Here is a 27,276-nt window from a genome sequence, read left to right as displayed (position 1 = left end):
AACAGGAAGTTTTGAATTCACCTCCAATCAGTCTTCTGTCACGTCCAGCACTTCATTACCTGATCTAATGTTTTCAATGATCACTGTCCAGCTTCATACTGCGCTGCTAACATACTGTTATCTATATCTATATTGATCCATTAAATTAAATTCACACACCTTTACAATAAATCCATTTTGATCTGAGTTTGCTTTTTCAGCCTTTGGTCAAAGGTCAAAGAGGATGTTGAGACTAATGTTAACCCAGACGAGGACGACAATGAGAGACTGGGAGATAAAGACCCTCATGGAGATAAAGACCAGTCCATGATTCAAAAGTTATCAATGCGATCAGGGAAGGTTTTTTCTGAGGCGAGAAGTTAGTGATGTCTTTTGACGTCTCTGTTTCTTCTCTGAGTCGAGAGTATTTTTACTCGGATACTGAATCAAGACCACCGCTGAAGGGATATTTTTCCACATCACTTCTGGGATTGGAAGGACAGCGCCTCTTTCTAAAACAACAACATGACTTCAACTCATTCAGAATTTCATTTTTATCCTGCAGATGCGGCCGTAACCTTCCCAGAGTGACGGTCGACACCCGGCCTCGATCCCTGGTCTCGGGTAGCGAGGTCTGGACTACAACGCTACTAGAACCTCATTGTTAAGACGGGTTCGTATCTGTCTTGTTTAAATGATCCGTTCATGTTTTTAATGTTCACATTATGAAGGTTTATAAAGTTTTAAGTGAGAGATCGGTGAAGCTATCAGAGCGTAAGATGGTGAAATGAGAGCAGATGTATAAAGAGGCACTTCCTGTGTCTGTTTGTGTTTCCTGCTTTATCTGCTACCTGCTTTTTGCCCAGAAGGCTTCAGACTGCATCACTGACATTTCAGCACAATTGATTTTTTTTCAGGTTGTTTTTTTTTCCCCCTTCGACTCTGGCCTGAAAACACCGTTTCATCTCTCCTGCAGTGACGCTCCGACGCTCCCCGCCTTATCTCTCTGCAAACTCCCGCTCCACGTATCCACCGTTTAAAGAAAAACAGCCGTTCGATTTTCACAAAAGAATGAAGAGAAAAGTGATCGATTGTATCCTCGTCAATGGAGAGCATCCCTTTCTCCAAATGTCCACCTCCTCTTTGCTCCGAGTTGAAAATTTTAGACAAAAACGACAGATGGAAGCTCAAAACGGAAAAGCAGTTTAGGCTGAACAGAAGAAGAGCTGACTCAAAGAGAAAGTCTCTCGGCCTTGTTTTTTTTTTACCGCTACATGATCTCACTCACGAGACCGCCCCTCCTCCTTTATCACCCCGTATTGATCCCCCTCTCTCGACTCCACACGCTCAGTCCTGTCGTGAACTCTCTCTGTGACCGAGCCAAGCTTCAAGATTTTAGGCAAGATTGCACGAGTAAGAAAACATTTAAGGATTACACATTCTGCAGCCTCCAGGAAAGCGCAGACATTATTGCATCATTAAGTATTCAGGGATGGTTCATATATAATCACTGCATGAGCAGATGAGTAAAGATTCGTCTTCTCAGCAGCCAAAGAGGAACGCTTAAAGCTAAGCTACGTAAAGTGTCTGATGGCAAATATTTAAACATTCAAACTATCACAGGGGGGAAGCTGTAATAAAGAGCATTTACTTTTCAACTACTGTATAAAACACTGACTCTGAGCTACTGCAGGACTCGTTAGCTTCATCATGCCTGACAGAGAGGCAGTTTGAATTTTGCACCTGCAGTCATCTCTCTCCACGCTGTGAGAATCTGTCGCCGCCTCCACTTTATGGCAGCCATTATAACTCAGTTGGAATAAAGAACTGGGGGATGATTCAGCAGACTGGTTCAGACTGGTGAAGGATGCAGCCCTCAGTTTGTCTGTCTAAGTCAGTGGCGCCACCAAGTGGCAGGGATGGGGAATGTATAGTCAGAGTGTGAGCCTGCTGCTTACCTCTGTCATTGCCGCTGGCATACTGAAGAGGCTTGCTCTTGTCGATGCTGTTGAAGCTCTGGCTGCGACGGTTGAGGTTGGAGGAGCCCGGGCTCCTGGAGGCCCCGCTGCCTGCAGCAGGAACCCTGGAGGGGCCTGGTAACCTGCAGGGGAGGGGGGGGGGGGGGGGGGTCGAAAAAAAGAGACAGTTTGGAGTTTTAGTTCAGTGAAGAAAAAAAATCAAAGACAGAAAGAACTCCTCTGTGAAGAGAGGGATCAGTGTAAGCACACCAGGGCAGGAACATAGTACTTCTTATAAAGGTTGGAAATCAAAAACCAAAAAAAAAACACTTTAAGTGCCCAGATGTTTTTATTGTCTTGTTGTGGTATCAAAGCGTCTTTTAATTTGTGTTACTGTATAATCCTCTGGGAGAACATGCAGACTCCACACAGAGAGGCTCCTGTCACACAGGAGGACTCGAACCAGGAACCTTCTCTCTAACCACCTGCAGCCTTATGAAATGTTATTGAACCATTTCTCAAACCAAATACTGTCTGTCTCTTTTGAATTGATCTTTTCCATGAATCCACCACAGATTCAAATACATATGCTCGTTCAAACCTTGTTTACAAAAAGCCTTTGTTCTCTGAGATCTTTCTGTGGAACGGATCGAGACACGTTCAGTAAACTCATTCTGAGTTCATCACAGAGTTTCCTTGAACACTTTTTTTGGGGGTTTTCAGTTTCTGCTGCCTCGCTGAGCTTCAGCAGAGGGACAGTGAGACCAAAAATAAACTTCTAAAAGGCTAAAACAACTTTTCAGAGTTATCACTTGGATTTATCATATTCAGACTGCTGATTCCGCTGAATGAAGTTTGAATTTAAAAAATAGATGGATCTAAATGTGAAGCAGCGGCTCGTCTCACGACTGACTCAAGGAGAGCCAAGGCAGATCAAAAGGTAGACCTCGTACTGAACTGAGTGGGCTCTATAGGGTACACACTGTACAGTCCCTCCACAGTGACCTTGGGCTCAGTGTGTGTCAGTGTGTGAGACGCAGAGAGATGAAGAGAGTGTGTGATAGACACAGTGTGTGTTCCCTGGTGGGCTGAGGAAGAGGATGAAAGACGGAGGTGAACTTTGAGTTTACTGCAGCTGCACGCTGAAGTTTGCTGCATGGCAGGGCTGACTTTCTCATTTTACGTTTTCTATTGTGACACTTTACTTTTTGTCTACACTTTCATTTCTTTGTCTCATTTAAGTATAGCTGCACTGTCCTTCATTTACCACTGTGTGTGACTTTGAACTGCCCCCCTGGGTACAAATAAAGTGTTTTGAATTTCACTATCTGTTCCGAACATGTCAACACATATAATCTTTACAGAAGAAAGAAAACTCCAATCATGTTCAGAAAGAAGCAGACTAAATCTTGTTTGTTTGTTTGTTTTCACCCGCCCATTTAAAAAAAATAAAATAAAAAATGTCTGGATGGTCTGTCAAATTACGACTTAGCGATACATTTGGTGGCAACATAAAACCATTTTGACAGTTTAAAGTGTTTGACTTCACTTCCACGTTAATAAGAAGAAAAAACACCAAACACTAAACAACTTTCTCCGTGCGCATGTTTTTAAAACTGAGCTATGTGAACACAGCTGGAGGTTTGTTCAGAAACCTGCACAGTGATGTTAAAGACATCGAACGCCCTCTCTCTCTCTCTCCTCCGACACTGTACAGAAATTACACTCATAGCCTACCAGCAAACTTTGTGTGTTATCACTCGCTCTCTCTCTACACACGCACACACACACACACACACACACACACACTCATAATCTCTTCCCTCTCTGCAGAGTCAAAGCCGCTGGTGTCAAATGTTGATTTGCCATGCTGCAGCTGGAGGATTTTCATGTCTCCCCTGAGAGCTTTCAAAGAATTATCTCATAACAAACCTGTTGTTGTTGTACAATAACTTTACATTGTAGCTTCTCTTTCCACTTTTTAAACGCCGCGCTTTTCTCACATCTGCTCGTTTCATAAGTTTGGCCTCTGGCTGAAGGATTAGTGCAAACTTTATGACACCTTGGATCTCTTTCCACCATTCATCTTCACTTGACTTTTGCTGGGTGTTTAAATGTCTTGACTCCAAAGATAACAGTTTATGTTGCAATCAGCACGTCGATTCTAATCCAACACGGCGGCCTGAACGGTGACCCGCCGCTTCGATGTATGTACAGTGTTCTTCACAATGTTTGCACACAGTGAGGAGGAGAAGAATATCTGAGAGCTCACCAAACGGATAAAAGCTTCAAAATATCACAAGCTCTAAAAGCTGACAGGCTGGAGGGAAGTAACATAAAAAGCAGGAGCAAGCAAGGTGGGACTAAAGGTAGGAAGTCCTCCAACAAACGGACACCGAGTGACAAGCTCGCAGGGCCTTGGGTGTTTCTGTTTATAGCCTGCTCTTTGTCCGTGTGCAGAGGGAGAGAGAGTAGCCTGAACAGATCCAAACAAAGTCGGTGACTTTTCTGTCTCGCTGCCTGGAAGCTGTCTTGATGTCCTTTAGCGACCATAATTGATTTGCCACGCTGGATATGTCAGTCGCGTCTGTGTCGCAGATGGAGCCGAGATGTCGGAGAGGAAAGTTCTTTTAAAGGGTGGGACTCTGAAGTGGGTTTAGCGTTTGAAGTCCTGACGTGATCAAACTTAACAAACAGAAGGACCGATGGAAGTGAAGGACAGTAAAGGAATAACACCAATGCAAACAGTGAGGACTTGTTTTCCTCTGCTAAGTGCAGAGTGAACGTGAAGAAGCCACCCATCCATCCTCAAGTTACCCATAGATCAGTAATGATTATTACAGAGGCTGCATGACTCATCAAATTGACCATCAGCTGCATGCTAATGCAGCATCAAGCAAAACAGCATGCAATGATAATTCAGCACTTTTCCTATTGCACCGGAGGGATTTGAATGGCTCTGTAACTGCAGACATTTAAGTTTGCTTCGTTTGTCTCCTTTAAGAAAATGAGAGCGAGGCTCAGCGATGAGGCGACCTGCACGGCATGCCGTCTGAGCTTCAAAAAGAACTCACGTGCTGAGTCATGCAAACGTTGTTTTACACAGAGAATAAAAAAATTAAATGTGCTCAAGTGCAAAAACAATGACAGAGCTTATTCTGTTCTTTTAAATTCCCCATATCTTAGAACATCAACTTTTTAGGTACACTGCCAAACCAGCACACACACACACACACACACACGCACACGCACACACACACACACACACACACACACACTGATCACAGTAGCTGTAGGGCGCTTGTATCTCCCACAGGTACAATCAACAAGAGAAGAAACAGAGGAAAATCAGAGACCAAACAATTAGGGAAAAGGAAAAGAAAAAACTTGGAAGAAAGGAAAAAGAACAAAGGAAAGTACAGAGGATGAGAGTGAAAGGGAAATAAGATGCAGAGAGGGTGAAAATCAGAGATAAAAAAAAAAACACTGCTGCAAACTCAGGCAAGAGAAAATGAGAGATAAACAGAAGGAAAATGAGGGTGAGATTGAGGCAATTCAGATGGAAATCAGAGGTAGTCCCTTTTATCATCCGATTCTTTCATCTTCTAAAATACATGTTTGAAGACGCATCAGCAGAATGGAGCTTCATGGGGAAAGATTCTGGACACTGGCTTTGTGTTAACACACACTTTTGGAAATGCAAAGATTGTGATCACACACTCAAAGAGAGAGAACGTGTGGATGTTCTGCTCCATTCTGCAGGCAGCGAGGATTCGAACCAGCACCTGTCCTCAGATTCTCCTCTGCATGTTTCAGTGTGCCTGAGAAGAGCTGCTCTGCAGTGCAGCTTTGCAGCAGGGCAAAGCCAAGGCCACCACACACTCAGGTAAAGGAGCGAGCAGGTGGACGACAAGCTGCCAAACATCCCCCCCTGCTGCAAAGACGGTGAACTCTGAGGAATCAGACAAATGTCCAACCCTGAGTCCAGAGAAGCTGGAGCGGTCTGTCCACAGCAGAGTCAGAATGAGTGCATCTTTAAAGAGGAGGAGTGTGTTTGCTGGTTTGAGCATTACCTTGTGTTGTCTCACATGTATGTGGAGGACTGCATGTTTTAAACTCTCAGGTTTGTTTTTAACATCGTGTCATTTTATTTTCCCGACAAATTGAGATGATTGTCTCTCGTGTCAGGCAGCTGCTGATCTTAAAGCAGGAGGACAGACTCTTGATGCCTGGACAGTTTCATGTGATGAGTCACACAGCACAAGTAAAGGTCAAAGAGTTTGCTAACTCAGTTTGCACGGATAAAAGAAAAGAAAAAGTAAGTCAACTGCTGCCCGAATCTGTTGGACAAAGATGGTCTGACATCTATATTTAGACCTGGAGCCTTGATGAGCTGCAACATGCCAACACGATCATACAGTCTTTTATGGCATTATATACCCTGATGATGTTTCAGGTAAGTGTTGGTCAGGTGTGTTCACGCTTTCTACTGACCCACAGTGACTTTAAAAGATGCAATGTACTCAACATGTAATACATATGTGCGCATGTTCATCTGGTAAGACCATCAAACTACACAAATAAAAGAAAAAGGAAGCGCTCCTTTAGCTATAGGTACCATCTATTAATACAGAGATGCACATAGTCCCAGTCAGATCTATATGAGCTGCTATAAGTGAATACAAGGAGGGGATAGTTGTTTGAGGCTCAGAATGACTCAGACAGACAATAAAAAAAGAAAGCCGCAGCACCTTGAGGGGGGAAATCTTCAACACATTCAGCGCAGCGTGAGCGAGAGAAACATCTATAGTTTTCCCGTTTTAGAATTTTCTAGCTGCGGGGATAAACGACGAGACGATGCATGGTGATTAAAAATAACTTCTGAGATGGTAAGAAGGCAAATCAATGTGGTAATCGTGCCTGTATGGCAACAGAGGAATGGTTAGACTTTCCCCCACTCACTGACCATCTTGTACTGGCTTTCTACTGCTGTGTGTGTGTGTGTGTGTGTGTGTGTGTGTGTGTAATCTGTGTGAGCTCTTCTGCAAAGCAAAGCAGCAGTTAGGTTTGTTGTCAGTGATGTGAGAGGGCAGATTACCACCCGTACGGCTGGAGCTGCTGGCTGCAGCATTTTTGCCATAGCTCAGGGGCGGCTGCAGAGGAATTATTTGCCAACACGCTGGTTCCCACTACCTCTGAGCTGGAACAAATGCTGCAATCATCAGGCAACTGGACTCTGGGCTGTGTGCTTATAGCATGTAGACTTACGTGTGAGTGTCTCATATATACTGTTGATAACTCTGCTGCTTTGTCTAGGACTGCAGTGAGGTCAGTGAACCTTCATGCACATGTATGTTTGAGAAAGTTTGGGTTAGGGTTAGAGTCTGGGCTTCACAAAGTGTGCCATTATATCATCTGGTATCCTCTGATTTAGTAGCAGCTTCTGTGCCAAGATGTGTAAAAGGACACGCCCCACAGAGTCACACTTGTTAAGCAGCAAGAGGGCTGCACAGAGGACAGAGATGAACTCTTCTTTTTGTCTGTATTTTGGCTGAAGACTGACTCTGGCGATGACGCACTGAACTCCACACAGACCAATCACAACATTGCGCATCACTGTGTCTCATTTATTTTAGGTCAGTTCAGTTGTGATTCATTTCAAATTGGACATTGCCCCTCATGCTCATTGCTAAATTATACAAATCTGACTCAGGAAAACATTTAAGCACCTTTCTCTGTTCAGCGCTTTGAGCATCTAAAAGCACGATATAAATGTAAAGTATTATTATTATTATTTTATCATTAAAAGACATCTCTGCTTGAGTTAAAGTTAAAAGGTAGTTAAATGTGTCTTTGATGGGCCCTATTGTTGCATGCTCTCCAAAATAAACGAGTAGTAGGTCTAACAGATTACTTTTTAAATACATGTGAACATGTGAGTTCCTCTAACATTGGACATACACGCCTATATAAGCGATCAGTTTACTTGGTGCATGTATACACTCAATGGGCCCCAAACTGGCCGAGGCGTAGTGGAAGTGCACGCTCCACACTTCCCATAGGGCTTTGACCTGGAAGTGGAGCAGCATAAATGCATAGAATAAAAAGTAAAGCATAGAGTATGTAAAACATGTACAGAGCTGTGAGGTTGTCCATATTCCCTCCATTCAACACAGAACACGTTCGAACCTGTTTGTGATTATTTGGTGGGTAATGGTAGGTTCAGTAGTGACCAGCTGAAAATGGGCATATCGCCACCGACCACAGCGGAGTCAGACATAGTCCAGTCAACAGATTCTTCCCTGCAAAAAGGACACTAACAAAGATTGACTTTAACATGTGCATGTTAATATCCTCACTGAGTCCCTGTCAGCTGCTCTTGACCTGACCCTGACCTTTCCCTTCCCTTGTCTGGTAAACGACCATCACATACAAACATGAAGTAAAATAAAGGGTAAAATGTCATGCAAAAAGATTCAGTGTTTAAACTCCTGCAAATACCAGTGGACAGTCTGAGTGATACAACACTCACTAAAAGGAAGTACATGAGTTTCTTGCTGGATTACCTTGTGTTTTTCTTCTGAGGTGACCCTATTCCACTGTGGCCAGGAGGACTTGCATATCGTGCTGTGAGACTGAGGAGAGAGCAGAGGAGAGGACGAACAGACTGTTAACACAGCGCAGAGACCAATGAGACCAGTGTTTTTCTACAAGTGTCTTAATCCATGTCCTAACGTAATAATGTGAGTGAGAGAAGGCATTCAGATAGCAGCAGAGATAGAAAGAAAGAAGCACATAGTGCAAAGCCAGCACACATTTCTTTCATTTCTCACATGATGGCTCCCACATGGTTATTACCACCCGCGTATGACTAAGCCAATAACGTCTCTCCATCCATTTAGAGGCCGCTGACATAAAACGGCGCAGAAAACTTTCACAACCAGTTTCGTGGTGGCATCATTTGAAGCAAACCTCAAAACACACAACACACGAGGCAGAGGCGGAGGAAATGCCCACAGCAGAAGTCACAGTTTATAACCCAACACTCACTGTTAGTCACTCGCTCACAGAGACGGCCGGGAATTGAGACGAGCTGTTCCAGGCGGGCCTCTCCATTCATGTTTGACAGGAAGTAGTTAAGCTACTAGAAGAGCGCTTTATGAACAAAGAGATGCCTTTAATCATCACGCGTACCCCGGTAAACAATGTAAAGTGGAAGGCCAGGTGCCAGGGCTGTTGTTTATTCCTGTGTGTAAATGTTCTGAGTGGAGCGTCCTGTGGGAACAGTATGACTCGCAGACCATGTGAGCATTTCTCACTTGTTGCCATGAGCCGGAGAAACAGAGCCTCTATTGATAGTTTGCCCCTCTACTGACTGGTCACATCTCCTTTTTTGAAACATTAGGCCGAGTTAAAATGCCGATAGGCAAATGTTTTTTTTCAAATGAGAAAAACAAGCAAGAGAAAAAGCACTCAAAAAGTCTCATTAAGTTAGCTGGCTGTGAAAAGAGAATAGAAAGGTTCTTGACAGGAATTCAAGCTAACCGTGCCTTTGGTGCTAGCATAAAATACAAAAAACCTTTTCCTGTTTTTTTGTTCTTTGTTGTTGTTTTTTTAAAGAGAGAGAGGGCGAGAGAGAAAGAGAGTGGGAAGGAGCCACATCTTGGACTTGAACCCGGGCAGCCCTCCACACATACAGCGAATGGACTGACCACGAGGCGACTGGCGCCCTCTGTTTTTTCTTTAAAACCGAATGTACACTAACGGCTGAATATGACCAAACCGCACAGAAACAGCGAGTGTTGAAGATATAAACAAAAACAGCCATGGGGTATTTGATGCTAATATAAAGTTAAAGAGTTTTCAAAGTTAAAGTAAGTGCTAATGGCAAAGGAAGATCTCGCCAAACACATTTAAATACACAAGTTAAATACTATTCCACTATTACTAAAATAAGTAAGAAATAAAAGCCCAGGCTATCTGAAGCTGCATATGGTTGATAACAGTAGCTTACTAGCTTAAAAGATTACACTAAAATACTTATATAGTTATTAGAAGAACTAGTTTAACAGCTTTAATGATGAGACGCTTATGAGGTAATTTTGGTTGCTACCATTAGCCTACTAGCTTACAATCTACGGATCATAGGAGTCTAATTAAGTTGCTAACATTAGCAGCATATCAAAGCTTATTTCCTTTTCAAACTTGTGGACTTGTTGTTCTGTTAAGAATTTCACTTTTTAAATAACACAATGAAAAAGAGCATGTGAAAAAGGTTACAGACAATGACAGTGAAATACAAATATTTCAATAGATAATCCAACAACTTGACTTGCGAGCAACCAACAAAATATTCAAGTAATTTTTTAATGCTCCTTAAAAAATTCCCCCTTAAATGCTTGGTTGATCATTACAAATAAGTCCAAAAAAAAAAAAAAAAAAGGTAAATAGAAGTCTTTCATACCTTTTTTACAGAATCAACGGTGAGAAACTTTGTTAGCATCAGACACGTCCAACTGTGACTGTCTTAAAGTGCAGTCTCCACAACACTCAGCAGAGTAGTCCACTTATGCTCAGTTGACAGACGAAGTAGCATAAAACCAGCAGCCTGTTTAGCCGTCCTTCTCTTCTGACATCGAGGAACAACTTGTTCTCTGTTTTGTGATTGTGGGCTGCTGGTTTGGCGTTGGTGAGTGAGCGGACAGAGACAATAAACTACCTATACTGGGTGGCTGCATGACGCACTGCAGTCAACACTTCTTATTTTTTGCTCTGTCTGCACTGTACACTTCACAAATGTGCATGAAAACTGAACACAAACATCTTTCAAAGAAGTCACTCACATTTAAATGTTTTACACACTGTGACCCAAAGATAATAAAACATGAATTTGGCAGTAAAAGATAAGAAGAGAACCGACAGTACATGTGCGATAACTCATGATATTACCACCCCAAAGTGGTATTGTAAAGAATTAGGTTCAGTTCACATAGCCTTCTGGCCATGACTTTAATAAAAATCTGTTGCCAATGAATATTCTGGCAGCCGCAACTCGTGCATCATTTCTTCTTATATTAAAGAAGAGCTGGTGCAGACGTTTTAGGCCTGGCTGAGGTGATTTTTAGTCAATATCTTGAATACATTTCATCATTCTGTGGACTCAAAACCAGCCGCTACAGGGCGAGAGTGTGATATTAAATGCTTTGTTCAGAGAGGTCGAAGCGTGAACGACAAGGATCTTTTAAAGGTTGTGAACAGAATTTAAATAAGCTGTCTAACTCTCTGAAAGTGTCTCTTTATCTTGCTATTTCTCATCCGTCTCTCACATGTGGATGCACTCACACACACACACACTTTGTCTGTTTACTCTCTCCCATGGGACTGTTTAACTCACTTCTAAACCACCTGCGATGAAGTGCAGAGTCATTGTACAATTCTAATTGACCTTGCAGGTTTTCATGATGCGGTGTTATGCTAACGAGCTTCAGTGCAGACAGCAGAACGCAGGGGAACGAGTTCAGGGCACTTTCCAGCTATGTGGGCTTTTAAATCATGTTATAAATGAAGTACATGGTGCAAAACACTTTGGTTAATGATATCTTGAAACTAAATGTGCTCTGCATAGCTTCTAAAAGTCCCTCACAACACGCAATACAATATCTGCACAGAAAAATATAATGTGTATTGAGAGAGGTGTTTGAAGTCTTTGAATGAACCAGATGACATGTTTAATATGTGCAGAAAAAAAGCTATGCAGCATTGAATGAAAAGAATGGGGACATTTTCTTTTTTTCCTATTTAATCATATACGAAGAAGAAAGTTTTCATGAAGTGAATGTGCAGTAAAAAAGTCACCAAGGACACCCTCAAAGAGTGCTCAAACTATTCAAACTATTATTTTCTCTTGGATGTTTATTGTCCGCCCTGTTCTTGTTTTTGATATAATTTGATTCTCTTCACGTAAAATGGCTATCTCTGTCAAATACTCTAAACGGTACTTTGATGCAGAAAAAAAACAAAGCGAGGCAGAGATTAATGGGGCCTGTCACATTTTAAAACGATTTTACCGCATTTTAATGGAAACATTGAGTAAGGCAGCTCATTTCTCCAAAAAAAAATAAAAACAAATCAAGCTTTAAAGATGTTTATTTCTGTCGTATTCAGAGTGGGAATGCACTACGAGGGGGAACTTGGGTTATCTTTCTATGGAATAAAAAAAAGGGCTGCAGAGGCCTGACTCATGGTGTTGTGCGGCTCACAATTGACAGTAAAAAGCGTAAAGGGTGATGGGGTGCATCTTTTCCATCATAGGGCCCATCCTTTCTTCAAACTCAGTCTTTATACAATCCAATGAAACGTGACGGTGTAGCATAGAGTCCACAGCCTGAAGAACTTCTCAAACCCACAGCTTTTAAAATCCTTCTGATGCAGAAACAGAGCGACGCCAGAACAAGGGGATGGAAAATGTGGCTATGCAAGTGTCTGTGGTGAGAGGGAGAGGGAGTGCAGGGTACGGTCTCTCCCTTTTGATTGCATTGGAGGCATCCCATTAGCATGACGGAAGACATACTGATGGGTTTGAGATCCAACATGGCAGGTGCTTAGACACCAAGGTCACCAGGATGACAGCAGGTAATGAGATGTCATCAGACCTTCTTGTCTGGGCAACATCTGTCAAAGTCTGCCCTTTGAAAGCGCAATCAGAACCCACATTGTGACGCTAAATATAAATATAGCCTTTCTGCCTATTACACTGTCAAATGAATACCATTCATACACTGATGCTTGTAATATGGTAACAGGTTGTACTTAGGAACCACATATAGCTTTGAGTGTCTGTGGTGCATCAAACCTGCACAGTACAGGGTTAAAATAAAGAATATACAGAACAAGTTAAGCATTCCTCCAGTATTTATCTGTTCAGTGCCAAAGTATCGACAAGTTTTCAAACCGTAACGACAGAGGAATGTGGAGAAAAATACCAAACTGGTTCTACACCGAAACTCACAGTTAAAGTCAAGCAGCCTGTTGACTAAGAGGTCAAGACAAATTTCCACAAAGCATCTCTCGTCATACTTGTATCCTGCTACATTGTAAAGTACCGTGTCAGACCGCATCAAAGGTTAAAGGTTTGGGTTATTCCAACAAGGAACAAATTCTTAGGAAGGTGAAAATAAAAAAGCGAATGACAAAGATGGTTTTAACCCCCCAAAAAACGTCCATGTCATGGTGGTTTTTACCATTATTGATAGTTGTTTGGTAAGCAGGCTGTTGCCAACTCCTCCTGGGACAGTTGTTTTATTTGTTTGTCTTTTTTTAGATCTACTATCATGAATGCAACTCGTCTTTTGGAGCCTCATAGTGCTGAGACAACATTATACATTAGTGCCTTTAAAACAGCCAAATCAAAATGATTCATACTTGTAACTTCAGTTCTGCCACTGCTATAGGGCATGTTGTTACGGTCATGGACTACATTATTTCTCCAGAAACAGAAGACCATGCCATGACAATTTAAGCAAATCATTTGGGTTTTTAGGAGGACGATTTAAAAACCAAAACCTTTGAACATTGGGCAGAAACTGTGGATAATGTGCATGACTGCACTGATGAAACCAGCAGCTGGCAAGATGAATGGATGACTTTAATTACAACTTCTAACTGATAGTATCCCATGACAAGCCACCAAGAAAAGATCCCCCATATCCATACAAAGACAACAGCCTAAAATAACCAGCACAACTAAGGAGTCTGGAAAGACAAAGAACCAAACCATTTACCAGTTCATGACGCCAACAACATTAATCCATCCTCTTCAGATAGTCATGTGTTTTCCAGGAAAATCCAAACTCTGTTGCCTTCATGTAACAACACACACCCACACTGTGCAAGCTCAAACTGTACCTAGGAGATGAATCGGGCTTGGCCAGACTGTTGGCTCTCCCATAAGGCAATCGGCTCTTCCTGTCGCGAGACACGGCGGTGGGCAGGCGCGAGGAGCGCCAGACCACGGGGTCAACCTGTTCGCCCCGGGACATGTTGAGTTAAAGAGGGAGGGTTTGCTGCGCCCTGTCAGGCCTGAGCCCCCCTGCTTTCTGCAGCTCTGCAAACCTCTTGTGGCTCCGGGCTGTCGGGAGCTGCCCAATGGGGAGTTCCCTTCCAACACACACACACTACAAGGCACAGTCACACACTTCCCATCCCCTGCCCCAGAGACACCAGTCAGGCCAGCAGGTGCTGTCTATAGAAAGCCCCCCATACCACAACTGTAGATGTGCAGTAGGTCAAATATGTGTGTGTGTGTGTGTGTGTGTGTGTGTGTGTGTGTGTGTGTGTGTGTGTGTGTGTATAAATCTGGGAGACGGATAATTTGATAATTTAAAAAGCTTAACACTTTTCATTTAAAACAGCCATTCTTCAGGCTTATCTTTTACTCCATGAAGTTACTCAGACGTGCCAAATCTTCAGGGTCGGCTGGAGATAACAGAAATTCATCACTGTGCAAAATTAGAATTGGGAAAGGTTTGATTTTTATGAATGTGTTTAATTACATTTGATGGAAAAAGCAGTCTGCACATCGACAGGCATAAAGCCCTCCAAAAATATTAAATTCAAATTAATATGATATCAAGATTAAACATTATTCCTAAAAGAAATGAAGCAACAGACAGGATAACAGAATCTTCTTGAATCAATCACAAATATCTCTGTGTTTTATCATCTCATTAAAAGAGAATCGAGCTGCACACCAAGAGTCTCCTCTCATGGTATGAAGACAAATAAATTATTCACCTCTCTTTTGTTTCTGAACTGAGATCTGTGGGAATAGAAAAGGTGTAATGCCAAACAAAAACCAGGTCATGCATCAAAATAATGCTTCATCACCTTCAGAGAAAATGGTTCCCACAGACGCACTCGTAACTTTTTGATTGGATTTATCTGCTTATTCCACACTGACAGTATCATTTATATTCTGGATCAGCTTGTTCCAGTGATTCAAATCCAAGATAACATGTTTCTGTGGCTGCGAAACCCCATCAAATTGAAATACAACTGAAGCCCCATGCATCATTTTAAACCCATTTTCCTGAAATTCAGCCTGATTTATTAAATCTCTCTTTTCCTTTTTCCTTTTTTTTTTTTTGGGGGGGGGGGGGGGGGTTGGGGGGGTGGACTCTGTGTTGTCTCCAACAACACAGAGTTTAGTTCATTTTTATCTTCTCATATTTCCTCTGGGATAATCCCAAAGTAGCCAAAAGCTAGCATGAAACCAGCACTCCCTTTTCTGTAAGGGCTACTGCTTAGAGACCAATTAGTAACTCTGACAATGGACAGTGTTTCAGATGAAAAGATGATAAGAAGATAAGCATTGTCATTTCTTGGTTGATAGCATCCTCGAGAGTAGCGCCTGTTCACCTGTTTCAGGCATGCTTCACTCTGGCGGTTTGAGCCTGGAGAAGAAAACAGCTTCCTGTGATTTCGCTGCCATTAACATGGTGTAAGTTTCCCAAAACAACAACATCACATTGCAGAACTGTTAAAAGCAAAACAAGACAATCTATGTCAGGTCTGTCCTCAAGAAGAGAACTGAAACAACTTCTAAAAAGCTTGTTGCTTTTAAAGGAGGACGGATCGATCATTTCTGATGCATTTTAGGGAGCTGGGGATTTTAAATGCTGATTGGCTGTCGTAAACAGCTGCGAGCATTTGTCTCTCCAGATGAGATATTTGATCTCGAGCACAACGTTTGCAGAGAAAAATTACAAAGCCGAGATGTCATTACTGTGGATGACCTTCTGCCTGTTTTTGCTCTCCACAGGGACTCTTTTAACTTCTGTGATGGGTCCACACTTCTAGTAATTCTGATTCTACATTTTTAACAAAGTTCATCTTCTCTGTGATGGTTCATGGTTTCCTTTCCCATGTGTCGTGTCTTGTGTAAAGCACTTTAAGGTGCCTTGTTTACTGCAGACATAAATGTCCCCTGCCTTACTGGATGTCTTCATGTGTACGTGCAGATTATTTCAACAGCAGAAAAATCGACGTGAGATTTTCAGAAAGACATTCTTCAAAAACAAGCACGTGTTTGAAAGTGGTTGTTCTGTGAAGCTAAGAGCATTGTGCTAAAGCTAAAGGCTGTAAGCCTGAGTGACGCCTGTCTGCAGGGGGCTTTACAGTCCCATCGATGGCGGTCTCCGTGCTGGAAATGCTGTCTCGTCCTCACTTTCAGTCAACCTAGCGACAGGCTGAGAGCTGAGGCGGGTTTTAAGCCTCACAAAAAATACCCGCCTGTCAATCTATAATTCATTTAAAACTTTTATCCAAAGCTACAAACATCAGGTCAGCTACCTTCCTTATCGTGAATAACTCTTATATAATCCTTCATAACGTCAAAACAGATTAGTGAAAAACTCAACCTCCGACAGTGTGTGTCAATCAAGCTATGAGCCAATCAGAACTATCTTGGGTGTTTTTTTTGGACCAGGTTGTAAACATGTCAGTCTCTGCTGTCTCTGCTGTCGTTTTGAATGGGTGTGTATGTGACTTCCTGTGCTTCTGCAGCCAGCCTCAAGTGGACAAACTGCCGGACAGCCAAAAATTGATAAGCACTGACATTGCTGTCCAACTGACTCTCCACGTAATGTTGTCCACACAATATGTGTGATAAGAAACGTTTAAATCCTTCCTCTGATTTCTCCCCCTCACTCTGCACAAATACTCAGCCACACTGAGAGTTTAATGTCTCCGACATCTCCAAAAAACTCACAGATTAATGGCTTACTTTATCACTGACAGACACAGACTGATCCTTTGATCTCCATTGTGGCCTTCAGCGTTCAGACTTGATTAACTTATCGGCCCAGGAGAGAGAGAGAGGCATTACAGAGGGCCAGTGGACAGCGAGGTCAGAGGGTCTGTTTGGAAATTAACTCACAGCCACTTCACAGAGACACTCTGTAAATTATAACATTTCATATGGAGCCTACGGCTTCTAATTGGCGGAGAAACCTCGAATATGTTATCAAAAAATATCTCAAATATCTCTCCACCAACCTGTAATTAGACTCTTTCTCACGGTTTGTGATGTAGAAAAGTGAAGCATCTGTAATGGCTTTCTCAGTGTGTTCTCTGTTTGCTGAGCATGTATGTGTGTGTGAGGGAGCGCTCCACCTGTTGCCGGGGGAGGCAGTAGTGGGGGAATGTCAGGCAGCTGTGCCCTTAATGACCCCCTCACACACACACACACACACACACACACACACACACACACACACACACACACACACACACACACACACACACACACACACACACACACACACACACACACACACACACACACACACACACACACACACACACACACACACACACACACACACACACACACACGATACACGGACCCCACCACCGCCACCAACACCGCCGCCCTCCTAACTCATCCAAACAGAGCGAGGCCAAAGCTCTCCACAATATCATCTTACTCACAAAGCCTCTGCTCAAGTGCTGAGACTAACTGCTCTTATTGCACTGATTTTACGCACACACACGATGCCACACACACACACACACACACACACACACAGCACTGCCAAACACAGCGTCCGAGCAGTAACTTGATCTGGTCAGGGGCAATGCGGTGCATGTGTGGCATGTCAGGCCTTCCTTTAGATGCTCTGTCTATTTACATCACATTCACACACAGACACACACACACACACACACACACAGGCCTCTGCTTTTACGGCTTTGCTGCTTCTGTGCCAACACCTCTACTGTACAAGGCTTCATAAAAAAAATAAAAAATAAAAAATAAAATCTTATAAATCACAAACTTTTTATCAACTTCCAAGTACAAAGCTGAAGACGGGGGGGAGGGGGAGGGGGGGGTGTCTGTGGATTCAATGATGCACTCTGAACAGTACAGACTAAGCCAGTGGAACCAGATATCCTTCCTCTTGTAATTCAACAAAAACTTGTTTGTGCAAAAGTTTATTTTCACCGAAGCTGATCATCATGCATCAAAGCTACGTCAATGAGAAGAAGTGCTATAGGCCACACTCAGTCTACAAAGTCCGGTTGGTTTCTCTGTTTGTCCCTTATGCAAAAACAAACTCCCTTCAGTCATTTTCATGGTTTTAAATGTACGTTTTTGAAAAGACGGCCACATGAGTTACAGTTCTGCACCAACTGAATGAATAGATAACATTTGCAGGTTGTTATGTAAGCCGGGATATGTGGGATGCCAGCAGCACCAGTGACAACATCTATCCAAAATACCTGCTCATATGCTAAGCTTAAAGGCTTCTGTCACATAAAGCTCGGATTGTATCTCTCTCAGTACATTTCTTTAGGTTCTCTTGTGACCTTTTCTCCCCTGCAGCCAGCCAGCGTGACTCTGGACCTGACGCAGCTCAAACACTAACGAGAAACATTTCTGTAACGGCTGTTATTCATTTTCAACACCAGCGAGAGGCCGCCCATCAGGTTCTTGTTGACAAAAGCTGCAACTGGACCTAATTAACCATCCACAAGCAATAAATCAGCCATCCACTATTCCAGCATGGATCCTTAAAATAAATAATTGGCCGTCTAATTCAAACCAGTGACATTCGCTTGCTTCTGTGACCTCTGGGCTCCCTCATGTATAGGCTAAATCCAACACCAAACTACTGAAATACAGCTTCTTTAAGTGGAGCCTACCTGGACTGCATCTCTTGTGTTTTGAGGCTGCTGGCGGATGGTGCGGTGCTGCTGGTTTGCTGGCTCAGCTCCACCAGGGACTGGTAGTACTGCTGCTGTTGCTGCTGCTGCTGCTTGTAGCGGGACAGGATGAAGAACAGGCCCAGGATGCTCTTCAGGTTGCCATTTCTGATTTCTGGAGGAACAAAAAAAAAAAAAAGGGAAAAATTGGAGCGTTTTAATTTCGATATTGAAACAACAACCCTCCTCCACCTTTATTTGAGTTACCCATCATTCATCATTCCCAGGGAATAAAGTCACACTTTCCAGTAAAAATCGTACTTTTGTTTTTTCTTCTCTTGCAGTAAAGCCCTGTGATGCTGAAAAATATTTTCTGTGCACTATTTATTTCATCTTACAAACACTGTAAACTGAACATATGTTGACTCTTTGAGAGAAGGCGCTTGGGGATAGAGCTCAAGAGCAGCTGTTTTGCAGAAAGTGTAAGATTTAAAAAAAAAGAAGAAAGTATTAAACACTGGGTTTCACTGCAGACAGTGAGAAGTTGTATACGCTATGTAGAGTTATAGCATGTAAGAGTCGCTGTATTCAGCATGAAGTAACACTTACTCTGTTTGATGAGTTTGGGCCACAAGAACAAACACTTGTCGTCGATCCAGAATAAAGCATCTGCTCTCCAACATGAGCTAACACACAGCTGGTTCGTTTAGCAGTGAGGCTCAGCACGACAACGCGGGGACTTGTGTTTAGACGTCTGAGGCAGAAATAAACAGTAACTTTAATTACAGTTCTGCTTTTGCCATGAAATGAGGATCTGATAGTTTTATTTACAGTTGCTGTTTTTACTCTGGTGGGATGATTGCAGAAGTGACACTTTTCTGTCATTTTTAAAGATAAAAAAACCCAGCTCTGTGCTTAAAGGTTAATTTTTATCTGACCTCTCTCTGTCATTTAATCACAACTTTAATATTAGCAATACAAACAGCAGCACATATCAGGGTGTGAAATGAAAGAATCAGTTTGGTCAAGTATCCGTTCCTTTTTTTCCAGATCTGAAGTCGTGTGCCAAACGTTCAAGATAACAAGTATTTAGAGACATTTCATCAGAAATGATAAAACGGCTTTATTCAGATCGTTAGCAGCAGCTCAGCTCACGGCCTGAAAAACCCACTGAGTGTTAATGTGACACTGTGTGGGTATTATAATTCTCAGGCGCTATTAAAGAAACCTCTATTGGTAATTCAGCTCGAATGAAGAACGCTAACCTGAATTCAATTGGTTCAATAAATCTGTGGCTGCCAGGGGGCATTGATTAGAACGCAATAGAGACAAAGAACCTCTGGTTTCTTGTTGTTGAACACACTGTTCTATTTGTGTGTTTGTGTATGTGTGCTGCCACCTGTTGGCTGCTTCTTCAATATGCCTTTTAGTCTGTTTGAGTAGCATTCAAGAAACTGCTTGATTCTTTACATTTCTTATTGTTTTTTTTAAACCAACAAGTCAGTTTGATTTGGAGAGTGGGGGTGCGGATGTTAATAACTCGGTTGCCAGTTTTCATCAACAGTTGGCACTGAGGAGTAAATTTAAGACTTGTTTTGTTGAGTTTACAGCCTGACACGAAACTGCTGTAAAAACAGAAAACGGCCCTGCAGATATTGTTAAATTTCAAATATGCCGAGCTGACGAGAGCAAGAAAGCTTCTAATCAAAGACTTATTTACTTTGTCTGGCCTTTTAATCTCATCCTCAAAAAGTTTATCTCACATAAACCTCAAACTCAAATTTTCCCAAACTCTCCCACACAAAGCAGTTAGAGGAGGAAGAATTGATCACCATCGCTAAGGCACCCATTTGTGAAATGGACTTTTCATATCAACCTCTCGGTGAGAGTTTGGCACACGGAGGCTCAGGAAGGATAGCAGCGGCTGACACAGAGTTTTGTGCTTGATTTTTCAGTCTGGAAAGGCTCAGACATTCTCCCGCAGCCATCCGTGGCTGTGCTGTTTGAAGACTGTGAAAGTTGGAGATTAATCTCTTGGGGTTGTTTTCCATTTTCTAACACCCAGAGGCGGTAATTTATACTGGGCCCAAGAGAGGGCTTGAACAGCAGTGTTTTCTGTGCTCTCGGGAGAAACAATGCTGCAGATTCAGCCAACCAAAAAGCCTCAGTGAAGGGAAACTTATGGCAACTGTAAGAGTGACCGAAATGATAATGATGAGGACAAGGACTGCAAATTATCCAAGTCCTTTATACATCAGTTAATTATATGTAACAAAGCCAACATGTGTTGAACCCTGAAAAATAAACTGATAAATCAGCTAATCTCTCGACTAAAAGACGTCGCCCTGGAGCTCAATAATGAACAATGGTTAGTCCATTTGAGTATTGTCCGTTCAACTCGAGGGAACTTGGATCATCTTGCACTGAAGTTGATTTACCTCCCCAGCCGACCAATTCTGCGACTGTCGTTGGGCCCCAGAGCTGTCTGAGTAATGCTTCATGCTACTCTTTCTTATAATTAAATAATGCAGCATTGTTGGCCACTAAAGCACATGACCAAAGGCTGTAGACAAGGTGATGTCACTCTTTGGTTTGTACAATACAGTGTTAAATCCTCGCGTCAGATTTTTAGGCTGAAGCCATCTTTGCTTTTCTTTGGGCCAGAAGTGATCATATCTGGACGTACTTATTCTCTTGTTGTATATTGCTGCAAAGTCTTCCATTTGGCCAGTTTTTTCTATCACATTATTAGCCACATGTGTGCACAACAAACTAACCGAAAACACCATCCATGAGCAAAACTTATTTCAGTGGGATTTGGGGATTTTGACGCCGTTTATCTAAGGGGGGCTGTGATTGGTTGACAGGTGTCACCTGTCGGAGATGATCAGTACATACACGGTTGATGAATTCTGTTCTGCAGTAAGATGTTTCAAAACTAGTTATCTGCAATCTTAAAGTAGGGCCTTTGCAGGATTTATGCATGACAGGGATCTTCCAGAAGTCACTGCAATGCCAGATAAATAAACTCCAGGCACACTTCCTGGTAAGTCAGACAAAAGATCACGCCACTGCTTTTCCTTCCAGAAAAGATTTGGGAGAGATATGATCACTTGAGACATTTTCCACTTGACCGTCATTTGTCTGCAGCTCAGCGTATCACCCAGCCAAAGCTCAGAGAGAGTGTCTGCTGCACATTCAAAGTTACATTTCACACAGCGTCACCTTTTGTCGCTTATATTGTACTTGTTTTTCGTCAGGTTTTAGAGAATGGACGGCTGGCTTCGGTAAAGCAGCAGTAGGACATTGGAGCATCCTGTGCAGCCTTTTCATCCAGTGAGGGCTCTTACAGCATTGGAGCAGTGTGGGAGGGTAAGTGTGTCTGCTCAGCGCAGGCTCAGTGAAAATGTGCCTTTGCTTCTGAAGGCTTATAAAATGGGTTGACGTGGTTTCATTCAGTACTTTTTCTCTCATTATTCGGAGCGGTTGGTTAGTTCATGAATCACAGAGGACTCTGGAGGAGATGAAGCAAAGGTTCTAGTGCAGCTCGAACTCAGAGAAAAGGCAAATATGTCAGTATAAAGCAGCATATAATCTGTCTTTACCAACTTAATCAACCAATTTAGTTTTTAATCCCCTGACAATACAAGTCCAGCCAGCGTCTTTGTTTAAAAGTACACAGCTGGGCCTCGGCTTCTTTGTCTAAGCTTGGCTTTATTTCTTTGCTTGACTTTGAAATGAAGTTTTCAAACAACTATGGTCAACTGTTGATTTCAGCCAACATCTTTTAACAAAGACAGCCAGAATGGAGAGGGAAAGTCTAATGCATCGGTCGACATCAACCTGTTGCCAGAGATTGGCCAGTCTTTAAATAGTGTGGTATGCTCTAATGTGAGTAGCCAACGTTTAATGGTTGTCACATCAAATTATTGTTGGCGTTCTCGTATACCTAAATACTGATTCAAAGAAGAGGTTTTTCATTGGGCAGAAGAAGTCATCTGTTGGACAAACTCTCATCTTTTCATGGTTTCAAAGGTGGAAAATAACGTTGGCGGTGTGAGAGTCTTACATCATCCCTTAGAAAGATCAGCACCATCCAGTTCATGAGGCATCTCCCAGTGAATCGTTTAAAGATGTATTTAATTGGTAGAGAGAGCGAAGTAAGACAAGCGGGAAAGGTGGTACATGTCGGACTTGAACCCGGGCAGCCTGCCTCCATGCATACTGTAGGGCATAATCTGACAGCTATAGGCCATCCGGAGCTCTATTTGACAGCTTTTTAGACGAGGTAAAACTAGCAACAATTAAACAAATAAAATCTCAGCTTGTTTGATAAGAAGAGACAAAGAATCACAAAGGTGTAATGGAAACACAGCTGTATCAGACTCAGAAATGGGTTAATCATTGGTATCATATCTTACTATGGTGCATCTGCATTTTAAATCCTTACCTGCACGGTCAGTATACAAACATGAACCTTTCTTTAACCGAGCACAAACGAGTCTTTAAGTGGACTAATGAAATAAGATCTCTTTAAGAAAAAGTCTGCACCCACTGAGATCAAGCAGGAAGGACTTTATAGTGGCAGCAAGGTCATGCTGTTGGTTGCCCTGAGCCTGTTCTGCTCTGGTCCCAGCTGCAGAGACCCTGCAGTGGGAAGAGGCTTTAATGACCTGCTGTAAGGACCCCTCACTGTAACCCATTATCAACTACAGGAAATGTGTGTTCTGCAGCTTTACACCTCATTTTTGAGGCTGGCACCGGTAGACCGAACTTCCTGTGAATAATTATCACGTTTCAGGTAGTAAAACTTTTTTTTTTTTTTTGTTGCCCATTTTATTTGCAGTTTTTGTGCAAAGCGGTCAAGTCGAGTTTGAGTAAATGGTGAGAAGCCTTGCAGGCTACAGTCAGAGGCATTGCTGCTTCAGGCAACAAACTTTAACAATGCTAACATGTTTATGTTCCTCAGGATAATGTTTCATATGTTGACTTTCTTAGTTTAGCTTAGTACATAGTAAAATTAGGTTTTCAGTGCTTTACAAATAGTAGCGTTTGAATTGATATTTCCATTAGTTCTTTTGGTATTTAGTCATAAATCACAAAGATGTATCTTCGCATATCTGGCATGTTGGTGACACTGGATTTAATGCTATGGGAATAAAGTGTTATCCTGGCAGGAACATTGATGTCTGTGATAAATTTGTGGTAAACCCTCCAGTCGTTGTTGAAATACTTTGCTCAAGAGTTCAGAGCTGAACTGCAGGCAAAGGACAAACAAACCTTGAATGTCACTATTGAAATGTTACCAAACTGTGTTGGATATTAGATATCTAAATATGTGTATTTATATATAATATAAGGGAAAAGTATGACCCGACGTGGGCACAGTTAATCAAAACATTTGCCTTACCCTAACAAAGATTCTAACTTTGATACCACATGTATCATTGATCCAAGTTAACATTAAGGTTATGAGGTATTATAGAAAACCAACCATAACACCAGCTTTTTCAATGTTAATGGATTTGACTGGCAGCAGAACAGAAGTTTACCTTCATGAAGGTCAAGAAACATTTAGTAATAAAAGCAGCACAACAGGCCTTTTAACTGGATATCCAATGAACTGTCTCAAGTACAGGATGTTTTCTATGACCCATTTAACCATGTAAGAGCAGGGTTTCAACGTTAACCATGTGTACTGGAGGTAAAGGTATTCATGTATGGCGGCTATGGTGGGTGGTCCAGGTTCAAATCTGACCTGTGGCTCCTTTCCCCCACATCATTCCCCGCCCTATGTCCCTGATGTTTGACCTGCTAGTGGGAGACAAAGATCTTCAAATTGATAAGGATCCATCCTCTTGGGACCTCGAACACAAGATTGAATTCTATGACAATCAACATTACAGTCCTTTGGATTGTACACTTTATATGTAAAGGTGTCAAAATGGGATTTTACAATTTTGTTCTCTATCATCTGTATCTATGGCATGATTTTTCTTTTCTTGCATGGAAAAAAGAGGCTTCAAACTTGTTTTCATTAGGGCCTGTAACCATCTGAAGGGGAACCATAACTCTTCAACTAGATGAGTTTTTTCCGGAACTTCAGTTTACAGCCCGCCACCAGAGAGATGCAAGGGGACTTCTGGAGAGGTTATTACAATAAGTAGGCTTAGGGAAAAAAAAAAAAAAAGTACCATGCCTTTACGCACATCAAACATTCCACTTTGTTTGATTCACAGAGCTTGTAAAAGGATAATAAAGACTGCATATGCCAGCCAACAGAAACTGGAAGTCCCTGAGCCGATTCAATTAGACATGAGAGGGCAAGCATGGCCGTCTTATTCAACTCACAAACACACACACCTACACACACACACACACGTGGAGCAGATCCTGAGAAACAGGCTGAAAAGGGCAGAGGATGATGGACTGAGTGAAGGGAGTGATGAAATGCAGCAGCAACAGGGATGGACACAGTAACCCAATAGCCCATATATTGCAGACCCACTTTGAAATTCCAGGCCGAGAGAGTCACTTTGCTGTTTATAGTGCTGTAGTCGGGGAGCAGCAGCATTTAGAGCTGTCGGTCAGTGTGTCAGGCTGTCAAACTATTTGTGCTGCTGGTGGAGGGGTCAAGGACACACTCACTCATCTTTACTGTTTAAAGGGGAGCACAAACAACACGGGGTCCTAAAGAACAGCTGGAGACGTTTTCTGCTGGAACAGTTGACACACACTTGGACTGTGTTTTGTGCAGTGCAACAGTGTACAAAGTGGTAAAGGGACTTTTGTTTTGTCTCTCAAATAATCTGGCATTTTGGATAATATGTCCTCAAAGAACTGTGTGCAGACTTTTCATGCTTAAACCTGCAAATGTAACTATTCTGCTTGTTGGTTTTATGAGAATTATAGAGCATTACCCTCTGAAGGTAAGGTTTACGTGCTAACAATGAGCTGAGAAGGGTCTTAGGAACTCGGTCCTGATTGGATAAGCTGTATGTCATGCACATGGGCTGTCAGGTCTGTTCAGGGGTCAAAGGGGTCGCTCTGTATGATGCAATGCTGTGTGTCTCATTGGTTTCTGTCCCTTTTTTCCCCTGACTTTAGAAAAGCTCTTTAAGTGAAAAAAAAACAAAAAAAAAACCTTTAGGGGACTCTTTGGTTACTTCACCAGATTGAAAATCGACCATAAAACATCATAACACACACTTTGGAAGCTAACTGACATTTTTACTGAGGACAATTTTAGCTTATCACTCAATTTGGAAAGCAATCACTCAGAACAGACCTCTGCTGTAGTCACGGCTGTCATTTAAGTCCTGTAGGGTATACCCTAATGGTTGGGAGTCAAATCCCTCTCTGCAGTTCTTATCCCTTCAGAATCCTCTCTGATGCTCTAATGATTGCCTTCACTGCCATGGTGAAAGCTTAAAATAAAGACACTGTGCACCCTGATACCAACTTGGTAAATTCCATTGCTGTGAAGTATCATGGTACGTGTTGGAAAAAAGCTTTTTGGAGATATTTGGTGCTGTGAAGAAATGGAAACCTACCCAGAGAAGGTTGGGTGGTGGTGCTGGAACCAGATGTATTTTCCATTTCTTAAGATTAGAGATATAAGAGTGAGGTCCCTCGTCTGCTGCTGCACTGATTCAATCACGAGAATAATCACGCCTTGAATTGTTTATTCGCCTTACCTTCTGCTGAGAGCCCTTGTACATTCACTCCTCTGGCGTCCAGGAAGCTAAGGCAGGCGTCCACATTCTCGATCTGTGGAGGGGACGGCAGACAGTTAGCAACAAAGGACAGACACAGCAAGAATGTGACGATGCTTAAAATTCAATGAGCCTAAATGTCTCGGGTTAGAGGGCTGGGAGGACGAGGAACGTCAGCGTTATTACCCATAAAGCACATCATTGTGTGGCTATATCCCGACCCCCACTCAACCCGGGCACCAGGCTGCATGACATACTGACCACGCTGTAGCGCCACCTACACAGCCTGGGCATTTTGTACACACGCCCTTACACATGAATGCACATGGCAACACATGACTGCAGGTGGCTACATAACAGCTCAGCAGAGTCATGCACACAGACAGAAATAAAAAGGGTAAAGACTGAACATACACAAACATTTGCACACAATGACTTGGCGTGCGGGTCAGACATTCACAACTTGGTCAACAACTGTCACCTTTGCAAGCTGGTGTCAGTTTAACAAAGGCCCACTGAGGCAGCAGTTATTGGGGGGGGGGGGAGTCTGCTCCATTAGCATGATGGCCGGCCGCCAATGCCCCTGAGGAGGTCTGTTATGAAGAGGTCAAAGGTGGGAGCGCTCTGTTTCAGCGCACTGTGCTAAGGCCACACAAAGGGCAGGCCGGGCGACTCAGCCAGACGTCCAGCGGGCAATGATGATTCATGAGCTGTGACTGTCCTCACTAAAACTCTTTCCAGGACTCTTTGTCGCTCTCTCACTGCCCCTGTACTTCCTTCTTTTGGAGAGGGAGACTCTGAAGAATTGAGATAATGAGTCATATCTGCATACAAACCTGTCAGACACTTACAGATTCTTCTCTCACTCTGAGCTGAACTCTTTGGCTTCATGGCTTCATGTGCATTTCAGTGATGTTTTT

General features: G+C 42.6%; 1 protein-coding gene across 10 annotated transcripts in view; it reads right to left on the bottom strand.

Annotated features, from left to right (window-relative positions):
• nav3 (neuron navigator 3) overlaps positions 1-27,276 on the bottom strand; it is a 391,548-nt gene that overhangs the window by 82,112 nt on the left and 282,160 nt on the right. For all 10 annotated transcript variants that reach the window (XM_079334642.1, XM_079334635.1, XM_079334638.1 and 7 more), the window contains 4 exons: positions 26,339-26,411; positions 18,642-18,816; positions 8,504-8,572; positions 1,938-2,080 (listed from right to left, as the gene is read on the bottom strand). In XM_079334642.1, the coding sequence (XP_079190768.1) occupies positions 1,938-2,080; positions 8,504-8,572; positions 18,642-18,816; positions 26,339-26,411 (460 nt within the window). The remainder of the gene's footprint in view (positions 1-1,937; positions 2,081-8,503; positions 8,573-18,641; positions 18,817-26,338; positions 26,412-27,276) is intronic.

Source organism: Symphodus melops, assembly GCF_947650265.1.
Source record: "Symphodus melops genome assembly, chromosome: 22".
Classification (NCBI taxonomy): domain Eukaryota; kingdom Metazoa; phylum Chordata; class Actinopteri; order Labriformes; family Labridae; genus Symphodus; species Symphodus melops.
The sequence above is the reverse complement of the archived record's forward strand: the minus strand, read 5'-3'. Positions and strand labels throughout refer to the sequence as shown.